Source organism: Sorex fumeus, unplaced genomic scaffold (genome assembly GCF_029834395.1).
Source record: "Sorex fumeus unplaced genomic scaffold, SorFum_2.1 ptg000063l, whole genome shotgun sequence".
In the NCBI taxonomy this organism is placed as follows: domain Eukaryota; kingdom Metazoa; phylum Chordata; class Mammalia; order Eulipotyphla; family Soricidae; genus Sorex; species Sorex fumeus.
Window position 1 is genome coordinate 59,784,013 of NW_026606120.1, and position 16,323 is coordinate 59,800,335.

Consider the following 16,323-nt stretch of genomic DNA (forward strand, 5'->3'; position numbering starts at 1 on the left):
TTTTTCTTTTCTTTTCTTGGTGGTGTGAGGGTTAGGGCCACAACCGCTAATACTCAGGACTTACTCCTGGCTCTGCACTCAAGGATCACTCCTGGTCAGGCTAAGACGACCAAATATGTGATCCTGGGAATTGAACCCGGGACATCCATGTGCAAGGCAAGCACCCTAACTGCTGAACTATGGCTCCAGCCCCCAACATAATCATTTTAAAGAAAAAAAAATTAATCGCACTTCATTATTGTAATGATAAGGTCCAATAGTGATTGTATTATTTTTTTCAAAAACCTAAGATTTTGTCTTCTTAGATGGCCATGATTTTTTTTTTATTAATTTTTATTAGTGAAACACCATGAGGTACAGTTGTAGATTTACAAATTTTTGTGCTTGGGTTTTGATTATACAATGATCAAGTACCCATCCCGCCACCAGTGCCCATTTTCCACCACCATGGATCCCAGTATCCCTCCCACACCCATCACCCCCATCCCACCCTGCCTCTCTGTCAGGGCATTCCCTTTTGTTCTCTCTCTCCTTTTGGGTATTGTGGTCTGCAAAAGAGGCATTGAGTGGCAGTCATGTTCAGTCCATAGTCTACTTTCAACATGTATCTCCCCTCCTGGGAGGATCCTCCAAACACCCTTTATTTGGTGCTCCCTTCTCTATCTGAGTTGAGATGGCCATGATTTAAACAAGAACTGGAAATACTTGCCAATCACTTAAACTTCTAAACTTCCATTAAGAAAAAGCGATCTGAGGAAAAACAATGTATAGCTAAATACTAGCTACATATCGTCACATAAATTTTTTGAAAATTTATAAAATTTTGAAAATTTGCCCTTTGAGAGCAAATAAAATACAAAACTTAGAATTAAAACAAGAACACACACCAGTTCTGAAAACCAAAGTAAACATGTAAGCAAAAGAAAAATTAAAATCAATGTAAAAATTAAATTAAAAACAATTTTTCTTCTAGAATTTATTTACAGGCTATATTCAAAATTCCCAGTTCCTCATTTTAAATGGTTTATATAACCTATCAGGCAAAATGACATTCAAAACAATTATTTGGTAAATACCATTTAAAACTAACATCTTAAATATGCTACTTGTTTATAGAAAGAATCTAAATTTTATGTTAGGGCCAGAGCAACAGAGCAAGTAGGGCACTTGCCTTGCACACAATCAAACCAGGTTTGATTCCCTGGCACCGCATATAGTCACCCAAGTACCATGCGAGGAGTGACGTAAGTGCAGAGTCAGAAATAAGTCCTGAGCACTGCTGGTTATGGCTCCAAAGACAAAATAAATAAATGAAAGTCTTATTCACTGACACTATTCTTATGGGAAAAAAGAAAGATAGTTATCACTATGCTTGAAGAAAATCTCATTAATCCCAAAATGTAAAATTAACAACTTTAGTACTATTTTTCTCTAAACAGTAATAAAATATGAAATACCTAAGCCGATAAAATTATCTACCTTGAAATGGGCTATTTGACTGTTGAGCAAGGGTAATATGTTCTTCACTAAGAAGGTATACAGGTTGATGTTGGTTAATTTCCACGCTGGTACAAACATTGCTGTCTCCATGCAAGAAAAAGGTGAATGAGCAGGACAAGTGTTCACTATTAAAGAAGAAAAAAGTTATATATTAATAATAAATAGTAAAATAGTAAGTTAACTTGCTTTTCTTTATAACAAATGTATACTGCAAAAATGAACATTCTCTTTAACCCAGAAACTGTAGAACCCCTTTATTAAAGAAAAATATTATGGATATGAGCAAAGGTTTCATTGTAAGAAATGTTCCTGAAAGCATTGTCATCCTAAAAAAGGCTGTTCCCTGTCCCACCAAGGAGGAACCAGTTAAACAAATTAACATGCACGTATATAATTATAGCCACAAATTAAGGTGAGGGAAGTAGTTCTAAGAAAGTGGTCTGTCTGTCTGTCTGTCTGTCCTCCCGTTGTTCATCGATTTGCTCAAGCGGGCCCAGTAACGTCTCCATTGTGAGACTTCTTGTTATTGTGTTTGGCATATTGAATACTCTCGGTAGCTTGCCAGGCTCTCCGAGAGGGGCAGAGGAATCAAACCCGGCTTGGCCGGGCTGGCTGTGTGCAAGGCAAATGCTCTACCACTGTGCTATCACTCCAGTCCAAGAAAGTGGTAAGAAAGTGGTAGACTACCAAAATATTAGGGTAAATTTCTTCAGTCACGGTCACGGTCCTGGGCCCGTCTCCATCATGAGACTTGTTGTTACTGTGTTTGGCATATTGAATACATCACGGGTAGCTTGCCAGGCTCTGCCATGCAGGCGAAATACTCTCGGCAGCTTGCCGGGCTCTCCGAGAGGGGCGTAGGAATCGAACTCAGGTCAGCCATGCTGGCTGCGTACAAGGCAAACGTCCTACCCGCTGTGCTATCACTCCAGCCTGTGTAAATTTCTTAAGAAGAAAAAAAAGAAAGGTTTCTTTGAAAAAATGTCTAGGTATGTTGGGATAGAACAAGGTAAATTAAGGCACTTGCTTTGCATGCAGCCAAATCCGGTTCATTCCCTGATAATGCATATGTCCCTAAAGCTGTTCCAGGAATAGTTTCTGAGCACAGAGCCATGAGTAGTCCCTAAGCACTGCTGGGTATGACCCAAACCCCCCACCCCTGACAAAAAAGTTTATGTATGCAGAAGAATTAAGGGTAACTTAATATTTTTTTAAAAATTGGCCTTCCCAAATAAATTAAAAATTAAATACATTTATAATTTTCTAGGGCTGAAGTGATAGCACAGCATTAGGGCATTTGCCAAGGTTCAATTCCTCTGCCCCTCTTGGAGAGCCCAGCAAGCTACTGAGAGTATCTCGCCCGCACGGCAAAATCTGGCAAGCTCCCTGTGACATATTTGATATGCCAAACACAATAACAACAAGTCTCACAATGGATACGTTACTGGACCCGCTCGAGCAAATTGATGAACAATGGAAGGACAGTGCTACAGTGCTATAATTTTCCAATTTCTGAAACTGTGCTGCATACATCCGATTAAGCAATTAAAGCACTGCTTTCCCCTCTCTATCAATGAAGTTGTTTTAATCATGGGTCTTACAACTGAAGCATTCTAGAATCAAGGTTTGAAATCAATTTATTTTGTGAATGCAAGGTATAATTCAGCATACATCTTGGAAACTAAAGTTCCCAAGAGGAAAGCAAAAATAAATTTTTAGACAAATTTAGAAAGATAAAATGGCATGAAGAGACTGTAAACCAAAAGAATGGACTTTTAGGGAATAGAGCAATAGTACAACGGACAGGGTGTTTGCCTTGCATGGGGTGGACCCAGGTTCAATACAAGCATTCCATATGGTCCCCCAAGCACTGCAAGGATTAATTCCTGAGTTCAGAGCCAGGAGTAACCGCTGAACACTGCCAGGTATGACCCAAAAAGCAAAAAACGAAAAGTAAACAAAATTAAATACAACCATGAGCAAGCATAAACCTACTATAAAAAAAATCTATCTTTACCTAAATTATTTATGAACAAAGGAAGGGAATAACAAATTAAAATTAAATTCAAAATTATATCTAAAAAAAAATGATAAAAGAACATCACGGTCCTCCCGTTGTTCATCGATTTGCTCGAGCGGGCCCAGTAACGTCTCCATTGGAGACTTTGTTGTTACTGTGTCTGGCATATCGAATACGTCACGGGTAGCTTGCCAGGCTCTGCCGTGTGGGCGAGATACTCTCGGTAGCTTGCCGGGCTCTCCGAGAGGGGCGGAGGAATCGAACTCGGGTCGGCCATGTTGGCCGCTTGTAAGGCAAATGCCCTACCGCTGTGCTATCGCTCCAGCATGTAGAAACAAAATGCAGAGTAAAGAGCTAAAAATTTCTTTTTAATGTTAGGAAACCAATATAGTGTCCAAAGTTGGTAGAGCAATTGAAAACTGAAATTTAAGCTTACTGAGTTTAAAAGGTAACCAATGGGGTCAGAGCAATAGTATAATGGGTAGGCAACTTGCCTTGCACATTGCTGACCTGGGTTTGATACCTGGTATCCCATAAGGACCCCCCAAGCAACACCAGGAATGTTTTCTGAGTGTACAGCTAGGAATAATTCCTGAACATCACCAGTTATACCCAAACACACACACACACACACACAAACAACAAAACAATAAATTAGTCTTGTTTCTCCTCTAACTGAAATGCTAATCCAACTGGAAAAACTACTGATTTAAGAAATTACAACTACAGACATCTGCTTTGGCACAAATATATATATTTTAAATATTATCAAATCAAGCTAAGTAAAAATAATATATTAACGTTGAGAACTGAATGTCCAAAGCAAAGAACTGCTGGTATTCATTTAAAGTAGACTATAGTTTTCAGCAGTAATAAGGTTATATAGTGTAAAACATAAAATCCTAACATACACCTCACTCCAAATGCTTAAACTTTACACGTGCATTCAACAAAACTGCATCAAATTTAGCCTTATGTTCAGATCTAAACAAGGTATATACTAAACTACCAAGTATTATTACTTTAAGGTATTTTATAGCTAAGCACATGCCAATAAGCTAAGTACACAATTATTTATAGTTTGTTAAGTGCTTTATTGAAAAGGGGGCTAGGAAGATATCTCAAGGATTTGAGGGCTGAAACACATGCTCTGTAGTCATGTAAAGCAAGAGTTCAGTCCTCTGAACTATCTCTCCAGCCCCCAAATAAACTTTTAATTGTTAAGAGGAAAAGAATCTTGGGTAGTACTGTCCTCCCGTTGTTCATCAATTTGCTCAAGCAGGCCCAGCAACGTCACCATTGTGAGACTTGTTACCGTGTTTGGCATATTGAACGTCACAGGTAGCTTGCCAGGTTTTGCCAGGCTCTCCAAGAGGGGTGGAGGAATCGAACCTGGGTCAGCCAGGTCGGCCGCATGCAAGGCACAATCTTGGGTAACCATATAAATTATGTCCAATGCTGCTTACTCCCAGTCTAACACCTTTCCAATCTCATCTCTTTAGTGGTCTTTCTCTAGGACTTACCCCTCTCCCTTAACTCATCAGCTTTATTATTTTTCCTTAAACGTACCCTGACTTGTATCTACTGTTACTGGACCTGAAATACTATGTATTTGTACATTAATTAATTTCATTAGGTTTTTGTTCAATATCTTCTATCTGAGTTATCACCTAATTTACAATGTCCTTCACTTCAAAGTAAATAAGTGCCCCTTAATTAAGTTGTTCTCTTCTCGGGGCTGGAGTGATAGCACAGCGAGTAAGGCGTTTGCCTTGCACGCAGCCAACATGGCCAACACAGGTTCGATTCCCAGCATCCCATATGGTCCCCCGAGCACTGCCAGGAGCAATTCCTGAGTGCATGAGCCAGGAGTAACCCCTGAGCATAGCTGGGTGTGACCCAAAAAGCAAAAAAAAAAAAAAAAAAAAAAAAAAAAAGTTGTTCTCTTCTCAGATAGGTTTAACCTGGTTAAAGAAATTGTTACAGTCCAACATCTAAGAGTTTAAAAACTCTTACAGCCACTTCAGAATCTGGGGAGGAATCTGAGTGAGCTGGGGAACCTTAATCAGTTAGCCACCATTTAATCCCTGAGTGAACCTTACAGAATCTAGCTCCTGTTTTTGAAGCTATATACCCAGGATTTGGGTATATACTACTGTAAAATAAAGCATGTAACTTAATTTATTTCTAATCAAATGTTTTACTTAACCATATGCAATCATATTTACCACATATATCTAATTGTGCAAGCCAAAAACAGAAATCATCCTTTTTCTTTCACCTTCACTATACTCAATTAACTGATATTATCAATTCTAGTTCTTTAATATTTATGATTTGGTTGCTGTTTACAATTAAAATATATAATTTTTGTTTTATAGCACTGCTAGCAATCTTTCTGAAAATAAATTCTGTTCATGTGACCATAAGGTTCAAAATGAACAGTCCCCAAAGACTTCAGAACTAAATTTCTGTTAGCTTTTTTGTTTTGGGGTTTAATCTGGAAGTGTTTAGGGCTTACTTACTCCTTGCTCTCCAGTAAGGGATTATTCCAGGCAGGTCTCAGGGGACCATCTGAGGTCCCAAAGATTGAACCTGGGTTTGCCAGCATTTAAGCAAAGCAAGTGCCTACCTGATGTATTCCAGGCCTAAAACAAAGTTGCTTTTTCCCCCCCTTAAATCTCAGTACATGAGACCCTTCACAATGTGACCCTTGCCAAACTCTCTGAAGAAAGTAATCTACCAAGAATCCTTCCCCCTTTCTTAAAAAAAAGGTATTACTGATTTATTGCAGATTTACAATTCTATATAATTTTGGGAGCATCTCACTGTGTTTCACCCACCTAACACATAAGTACTAGTTCATCACATTATCAAATTGACTTTCTATACTCATTTCTCATACCCTCATGCTCCCTGCCCACTCTATTAACCATAAAACAGTCACAATGTGTTAATTTTGTTCTGTTTTTCCATTTCATTTGTTTTTGTTTTGACTATTTATATTTTACATAGCATGAATGTTCTTTGTTTTACCATAAATTTCTCTAATTCTAACTCATACCTTAAGACTCCTTAAAGCATTTTTTAAATTTTCATAAATTTTATGATCATGATACTTACAACAGCATTATTTACTAGTTAAACTTTCTGCCAACAATAAATTCCGTGATAAAAAGTTTAATATCTGTGGATAACAAGTTATTGGTTCCAGTTCTTTACCCCTCTTTCCCCTCTTTATTCAGCAGTGTTAAGTACATTCACACTGTTGTGAAATATATTTCCAAAACTTTTCATCTAGTAGACCTAAAATTTTATCCATTAGACAACAATCCACTATTATACCATTCTCTAGCTCCTGGCAAACACCATTCTACTTCGTTTTTATATATCTGATTACTTTAAATACCTCACCAAGATTCATATAGCATGTAATCTTTTTGTAACTGGCTTATTTCACTTGTATGTTAAAGCTGTATTACACATGGTAAGACTTCTTTTTTCCTTTTAGGTGCAAGAGATTAAAGTTATACATATAGAGTTTAGACTATATCAAAGCTACATCCTGAGCCCAGAATTTTTTTGGTTCTTTTGTAAAAAAAAAAATTTTTTTTCAAGTTTTTGGACCACATCCAGCAATATTCAGGGGTTCTGTACTCAGGAACTACTCATGACAGTGCTCAGGGGACCATATGGGATACTGGGGATCACAGGATGGCTGCATATAAGGCAAATGCCCTACTCACACTAACTCTCCAACTCCATTCACTTAACAAAGAAGTTTTTTTTATCCTGTTGATGTATACAGGAATGATGCAGTTGATCTCACATATGTAAGGCATATCTATATTCTACCACATAAGCCATATGTTGCCCAAGACTTCTTTCCTTTTAAAAAATTAATAGTAATTTATTGTCAAGTACTTCATCTTAACTATCCATCCATTAGTGGAAAATCAGATATTTTTTCTACCTCTTAGCTATTGTGAACAGTGCTTCTGTGAATATATTATTTCAAGAGCATGTTTTCAACTCCTTTTGATATATATTCAAAAGTAGGATTGCTGCTTTTATTTGTAATTTATTGAGGAATCTTCATATTGCTCTTCAAAGTGGTTTTACATCTAATAATCCACCAATAACGCACAGGGTTTCCCAACTTCATCAACACTTGCTATGCCAAGTGGGATTCATCCCGGGGATGCAAGGATGGTTTAACATTCAAAAATCAATCAACATAATCCATCATATCAACAAAAGTAAAGATAAAATCCATATGATCATATCAATAGATGCAGAGAAAGCTTTTGACAAGATCCAGCACCCATTTATGATAAAAACTCTCACCCAAATGGATTTTGAAGGAACTTTCCTCAAGATAGTCAAAGCCATCTACAACAAACCCATGGCAAGCATTATCCTCAATGGGGAAAAACTAAGGGCCTTTCCTCTAAGATCAGGGACAAGACACGGATGCTCACTTTCACCACTTCTGTTCAATATAGTACTGAAAGTACTTGGAATAGTGATTAAGCAAGAAAAAGACATTAAAGGCATCCAGATAGGAAAGAAAGAAATCAATCTCTCAGTATTCGCAGATGATATGATACTATATCTCGAGAATCCTAAATTCTCTACCAGGAAACTCCTAGAAACAACAGAGTTGTACAGTAAAGTCACAGGCTACAAAATTAATGCCCAAAAATCCATGGCCTTCCTACATGCAAATAATGAGACAGAGGAAAATGACATGAAAAAAACTATCCCATTCACAATCGTGCCCCAGAAAATCATATACCTTGGAATCAGCCTAAGAAAGAGGTAAAGGATCTCTACAATGAAAACTACAAAATGCTACTCCATGAAATAAAAGAGGACATGAGGAAATGGAAACATATCCCCTGCTCATGGATAGGAAGAATGAACATGGCAAAATGGCAATACTCCCCAAAGTATTATACAGATTCATTGCAATCCCTATAAGGATACCCATGAAATTCTTCAAAGAAATATCAAGCACTCCTGAAATTCATATGAAACAACAAATGCCCATGAACAGCTAAAGCAATTCTTGGGAAAAAGACATGGGGAGACATCACCCTCCCCAACCTCACACTCTACTACAGAGCGGTAATAATTAAAACAGCATGGTACTGGAACGGCAGGTCTGCAGACCAATGGAACAGGGTGGAATATCCCTCCACACAACCCCAAATGTATGAACATCTAATCATTGTTAAGGGAGCAAGAAATGTGAAGTGGAGCAAATAAAGCCTCTTCAACAAATGGTACTGGCATAACTGGACAACCACATGCAAAAAAATGGGCTTAGACCTTGACCTAACAGCATGCACAAAAGTCAGATCGAAATGGATCAAAGATCTCAACATCAGGCCAAAATCCATAAGGTACATTGAAGACAAGGTCGGCAAAACCCTCCACGATATTGAGGCTAACGTTATCTTCAAAGACGACACTCCACTGATGAACCAAGTTGAAACAGAGATAAACAAATGGGACTATCTTAAATTAAGATGCTTCTGCAGCACCTCAAAAGGTACAGTGACCAGAATACAAAGACAATTTACAGAATGGGAAAGGATATTCACCCAATACTCATCTGATAAGGGGTTGATATCAAGGATATACAAAGCGCAGGTTGAACTCCACAAGAAGAAAAAAATCGAACCCCATCAAAAAATGGGGGGGATAAAATGAACTGAAACTTTCTCAAAGAAGAAATCGAATGGCTAAAAGGCACATGAGAAAATGCTCTACATCACTAATCATCAGGGAGATGCATATCAAAACAACGAGATATCAATGAGCTCTCATCTCATACCACAGACACTGGCCCATATCCAAAAGAACAAAAGCAACGGGTGTTGGCACGGATGTGGCGAGAAAGGGACTCTCCTTCACTGTTCGTGGGAGTGCCAACTGGTTCAGCCCTTTTGGAAAACAGTATGGACGATTCTCAAAAAACTAGAAATTGAGCTCCCATTTGACCCAGCAATACCACTCCTAGGAATATATCCCGGAGAGGCAAAAAAGTGTAGTCAAAGCAACATCTGCACTTCTATGTTCATTATTGCACTGTTCACAATAGCCAAAATCTGGAAAAAAACCTGAGTGCCCGAGAACAGATGACTGGTTAAAGGAACTTCGTACATCTACACAGTGAAGTACTATGCAGCTGTTAGAAAAGATGAAGTATGAATTTTACATACAAGTGGTACTACATGGAAAGTATCATGCTAAGTGAAATGAGTCAGAAAGAGAGGGACAGACATAGAATAATTGCATTCAGCTGGGGGATATAAAGTAACAAAACAGACTAACATCCAAGAACAGTCGAGATAAGTACCAGGTCGTTCACTCCATGGCTTGAAAGCGAGCCACACATGCTAGGGGAAAGTCAGCTCAGAAAGAGAAGGGAACACCAAGTAAAGGGTTTGGGAGGATCCTCCCAGGATGAAAGATGCATGCTGAAAGTAGACTATAGACAGAACATGATTGCCACTCAATGTCTCTTTTGCAAACCTCAGCACCCAAAAGGAGAGAGAGAGAGAGAGAGAGAACAAAAGGGAATATCAGAGGCAGGAAGAGATGGGGGGATGGGGAGGGAGGGATACTGGGATCATTGGTGGTGGAGAATGGGCACTGGTGGAAGGATGGGTACTAGATCATTGTATATTTGAAACCCAAGCACAAAAACTTGTAAGTCTACAACTGTATCTCATGGTGTTTCACTAACAAAAATTTTTTAAAAAATGAATTATGATACCAGTACTCCTAAACCTCAATGGATTTTTCTAAAAGTCAGTATCTAAAAAAGATATAAATTCACAAATACATCTCAGAAGAGAGAAACAAACTGCTGTTATGCCTCCAGACCTTGCGCCTGGCTGAGTCTCATCCAGGGCACCCTGGAGAGGTGCAGATGAGCTCCACCACTTACCCCAACAGAGCCCTGGCAGCCAAAAATCTCCAGATCCCAATCGCTGCTATGGTCATAGCCTATCTCCACTGGCTTGGGATGAGCCTCATCCATGAGAACAAATCTGCTAAAAAATTCAGGTATATGGGTCTTGTGACCAATATCTCCAGGCTCTCATTAAGTAGGAATAGGTGACTTCTCCCTATTTTCCTGTTCTTCCAGGATCCTGGCAGTCACACCCATGGACCATCTCTGGCACCATAAAAGCTCATTATGGCCATGATCCAGAAACTCACAAATAAATCTAAGAGAATAATAAGCTGAACAAATACCTCTGGACCTCAAAGTCACCATCCAGTTAAAAATTTAACTCCAGCTGTATCACGCTATTTAAAAATTTTAGAATTCATGAAGCGATATCTCATACTCCACGCCACTGATGTAACAAGAGTAGCACACCACCACATTTGATGGGATATAAAGTAGAAGGGAACTGATTTAGCCCTCCCTGCACCAAGGGACCCAATCCTGGCAGCCGACCTCCACAACCCAACTGCTGCCATGCTCCAGGCTGCTCTCCACACACTGGGGCCAAGCTTCACTTATGAGTGAACATATTCCTGGACAGCAAAAACGGCCACACAACACATCATAAAACACTCCCTATTTTCCATAATTACTACATCATATTTGATGAGGTTTAGACAGTAGGCAACAAACCAAAAGGTTCTGTCCCTCTCAGAGAGCACGGCAAGAGTATCCTGCCCGCACGTCAGAGCCTGCCAAGCTACCCATGATGTATTCAATATGCCAAAAACAGTAACGATAATGGGTCTCATTCCCATGACCCTGAAAGAGCCTCTAATACAGCATTGTTGGGAAGGATGAGTAAGGAGAGTTTGCTAAAATCTCAGGGCTGGAACAAATGGAGACGTTACTAGTGCCCGCTCGAGCAAATTGAAGAACAACGGGACAATAGTGATATATATATATATATATGTGTGTGTGTGTGTGTGTGTGTATGTGTATATATATAAAAGCATTCAAGGTTCAACCTGTAACAACATGTTAGTAATCTCTTATACAAGGGTTTAATGTCACCAGGGTGAGATACAACAATCTTCACATACTTTCCTCTAAGAAAACTTTATTGGATTATTTTTAGCAGATTATTCATAACAAGCAATACAAAAGAAATTATTTAGAACCTGCTTTTGGGGCAGGTTTGGGTGGTAGTGAGAAAATTCAAAATAATAGTGGTGGGAAGATGTAATGGTAGTGAGTTTGGTGTTGGAATAGTGAATGTAATAAATTGTGAATAACTATAAAAAAATTGAATGAAACACAATTTTGCTCACTATACATACAAAGTTAGAATACATATACAGCAATATACTTTTCTTTCAAATGTCCTCTTTTCTGAAACAATTTTGTTACAGCTGAGTTACCATAAAGACATTAACATTTTTCTGATTTTTTTTTTGAAGGGAGAGCTGTGCTGGGAATTGAACCCAGGTCTTACACATGTAACTCATATGTTCTATTACTAAGAACTACTTTTCCCCTAAATAATATTTTTATCTTGGCAGATTGATCACGTTTAAATTTCTTAGTGGTGTCTTTGTCATACGCATTATATGCAGTGACATATGAAAGAGATTCATTTTCAAAGCATTCTTTCTGCTAATAAAAAAATGAAACAAAATTTAAAGGACAAAATCCTTTTAAAAGTTAAGAAATTTATATTTAACTAGCTACAACAACCAGTTGGGTCTTTTTTTTTTTTTGGGGAGGGTGTCATTTTAAATCCTTCCACCACAGCCCCCCACCAGGGGAAAGTCTCAATGATGAGGTGCTGCTCAAGGGCCCTGCCATGTTCAGGGATCTCCAGATTCACACCCTGCAATGTTCAGACCAAGAAGTGACAGGAATTGAACCCTCTATCCTTACACTATTTCTCCAGATCCTATTATAAGTGTTTTACAGATTTTGGGGAACTTTATATACATATACATATATAACTTGGGGGCCATCCACAGTAGACTTCAGAGGCTACACCTGGTTTAGTGCTTGGGGTTACTTTTGGTGGTCCAAGACCATGTAGTACAGGGCCTCCTACATGCCAGCATGAGCTCAGCCCACTGAACAATATCCCTGGCACTTTTCAGGAAACTTTAGAAGACAAGAATCTCTTAGCAAACAGGGGGCAAAATTATTTTTTATTTAAAGAGGAATAATTAAAAATACATGTCAGAGAAAACATTATTAAGAAAATAATCCAAGTAAGACTAATATATTACTATGTAGAGAAAGTCTAATTTGATTAGTTTAAGGAATCAAGTATATATATTATACAAATGACTCTATATACTTAGTAAATGAACAGCAGATTTAAAAATGTGAACTCTAAGTATGTAATTTAAAAGTATATGCAACAACAAAACCAGTCTCATGATGTTTAAAAGATAAAGTGGGCCGGAGAGATAGAAGAGCCGTTGAGCTACTTGCCTTGCATTGACTTACCCAGGTTCAATTCCTGAGCATAGCCATTTATGAACAAAAAAACAAAATATTCCCCTCCATACTTATTTTATTTTCATATTACATTTCAATAACCAGTGTACTCTTAACAGTTTAACTTCCATGACATATATAAAATACTAAATAAAAATAACAAAAATAGATTTGTCGTGATACAAAAAGAAAATATGGTCATTAAAATTTTACCTAAAAAGACCAACAATATTAAAGATTATTTAAATTCTCTTATATATTAATTAGAAAATAAATACAATCTAGGATATACTATGATTATGACATGTAAAATCAAAACCTGTAGCCTTGCCATACATACTATGATTATGACACATAAAGTCAAAATCCATAGCCTTGCCATACATTCAATAAGCACTTACTTGCCATTTTAATTTTTACATCAGCAAAGAAAATTTAGCTTTTTGATGTAAAAATGTCTCCAAAGGTTCTTTTAAAAATCTCAGTTTTCCAACGTGTAAAACATTTGATAATCTCTCAGCACCCACTCTGTATTTGTACTACCCTATTTACCAGCAGGGTCTCAATTCTAGTTGCCTATAATTAAAGAAAAAGATTACCTCCTAGCATATGTTCCCAATATAATATTGTATAATAATAAAAAATGCTTTAAAATAAGCCACTTGTGGAAAAGGAGCAAAAGCATGGCAGGTATGCCTTGCACGCAGCCAACCTGAGTTCAATGCCCAGCATCCCATATGGTTCCCTGAGCACCGCCAGGGTCTAATCCTGAGTGCATGAGCCAGGAGTAACCTAAGCATTGCCAGGTGTGACCCAAAAAGCAAAAAATAAACTAATTAAAAAATAAAGATAATCTATGATTATCCTCCAAGTATCATCCTACTGCTGAATTCATTGGAGAAATAGTCCACAACTGGGGCTGGAATGATAGTACAATGGGAAGGACATTTGCTTTACATTCGACCTACCCAGGTTCAATCCCCAGCATCCCATATTCCATATGGTCCCCAGAGCACTGCCAGGTATAATTTCTGAGTGCAGAGTCAACCCCTGAGCACCACTGGATGTGACCCAAAAAGAAAAAAAAAATTCTGTTAACCTTACATATGAAATTTAAGTTCAGAAATCTACTTGCCTTTTTTTCTAAAGGTAGGGAAATGACAGGAAAGTTACTCTGAAAAAAAGATTTGAGGGCCAGAGTGATAATACTGGATGCACAGCACTGGCCTGGCTTGCACTCACCCCCAGCATGCATACTGTCTCCTGAGCCTACCTGGAGTGACACCTGAACACAGAATAAGAAGTTAGCCCCGATAACCGCCATGTATGGGGTCAGTTTTATACCACAACTATGCTTAGAGTCACTCAGAAAAGTATTTCTGGTAACACTTCATCAACTAACTGTAATTTGAATTTAGCTCTTACTTTTGAAAGGGTAGCCTATGGTGAAACACTTGTGCTCAATTATATGGTTAAATATCAAGTAGAATTTGTTGGAGTTGTGAAAATCTCCTTTATGAAAGGCTGTATTTTCAACTGGTAGCCAACTGAGTTTCTTTCATAAAAAGAAATAAAGGTATTTCCAGTGTCTTGCATGGTTACATACATTCACTTATTGGTAAAGCACCCTCTAGTTAAGTGGTAAAGAAAAGAGGAGGTTGAAGAGACTAGCCACATAAATTGGGGGAGCTAGCAAGTAAAGAGAAAGAGTGACTTAGTACATAAAGGTTGAGGGAAAGAAACCAAGACACTTGGTTGTGTCACGCCTGCCAGTTCTCAGGGCTTACTCGTGGCTCTGTGCTCAGGGATCATTTCTGGCCAGCTGAGGGGAGACCTTAAGGGGTGTCAGAGATTGACCCCAGGTTGCCCACATGCAAGCAAATGCCCTAACTGCAATACTATTGCTCTGGTTCCTAGTAGAATACTTGAATAAAAAAAAATTTTTTCCCAACTCTAAATGGGTTGAAAACAAGATTCAAAATATTAATAGAGTTGAAGACCTTTTAAAGGAGAGATTAAGGGGCTGGAGCAATAGCACAGTGGGTAGGGCATTTGCCTTGCACGCGGCCAACCCGGGTTCGATTCCCAGCATCCCATATGGTCCCCTGAGCACCACCAGGGGTAATTCCTGAGTGCAGAGCCAGGAGTAACCCCTGTGCATCACCAGGTATGACCCAAAAAGCCAAAATAATAATAATAATAATAATAATAATAATGGAGAGATTAAGTGAAAATTTAAATATGAGTACTTCTCCAATATAAGTAAATGCTAGATTTGTGGGCAGCAAGAGGGCCTCAGTGCTCAGGAGGCCTGGGAGTTTTCCTAATGGAAATTATTAAACAACATGGTGAGTGACTGAATCCAAATGCCTGAAAATGTGGAGCCACAAGAGCCCTGTGAAACTAGAAATTTCTTAACCCCTATCCTGCCTCTGGCCCTTAGATTTTCTTTTTTTTGTAAAGCAAAACAGTTTTAATTGAAAAAAGTTTAGAGACATGTGGGAGGGGGGGAAAGAGATAAAGATAGAAAATAAATGAGAAAATGTGTTCAAGAGAAAACACAGGTATAAAAAAGCAAATCAAGAAAGCCTAGATTGGGGCTGGAGCAATAACACAGCAGGTAGGGCATTTGCCTTGCACGCATCCAACCCGGGGTTCGATTCCAAGCATCCCATATGGTCCCCCAAGCACCGCCAGTAGTAATTCCTGAGTGCAGAGCCAGGAGTAACCCCTGAGGGTTGCTGAGTGTGATCCCCCCCAAAAAAAGCCTCGATTTTTTTTAATACCAAATCTTAAAACCATATTCTCAAGATAAAGAAAAGTATACCTATGTTGGGCAGAGTGATAGTACAGCGGGTAGGTCATTTACCTGGCATGCAGCCAACCTGGTTTCAATCCCTGGCATCCCATATGGTCCCCCGAGCATCACCAGGAGTGATTCCTGAGTGGGGAGCCAGGAGTAACTCCTGAGCATAGCCAGGTGTGGCTCAAAAAAAAAAAAAAAGTATACCTAAGTTGGCATATTGTCTGCTACTATATTACAATATTTGATGGGTATACTTTCTCTCTCTGATTTTTCTCTCATTTCTCTTTGCTTTTGTTTTTGAGCCACACCCAAGCAAGATACTCAGGGCTTACTTCTGGCACTGCACTCAGGGAGCATACCTAGTGAGCTTCGACAATCATATGGGGTGCTGGGATCGAATCCAGAAAAGCCATATTCAAGGCAAGCACCCCCACCACTATACAATCTCTCTTATAAAATTATTTTAATAATAATATATAATTATTTTAGTTTTCAAAGAGGAAAGGCATGAAAGAACCATTTTTTCTCCAGGCTTATCTATAC

The 16,323-nt window shown here is 38.5% G+C and overlaps 1 protein-coding gene across 2 annotated transcripts in view; it reads right to left on the reverse strand.

Moving 5' to 3' along the window:
- The window catches only part of MED13 (mediator complex subunit 13), a 114,179-nt gene that overhangs the window by 78,449 nt on the left and 19,407 nt on the right, over positions 1-16,323 (reverse strand). For both annotated transcript variants that reach the window (XR_008794216.1, XM_056126442.1), the window contains exon 4: positions 1,480-1,625. Coding sequence is in view for 1 of the 2 variants with exons in the window: in XM_056126442.1 (XP_055982417.1) it covers positions 1,480-1,625 (146 nt within the window). In the remaining variant the exon portion in view is untranslated. The remainder of the gene's footprint in view (positions 1-1,479; positions 1,626-16,323) is intronic.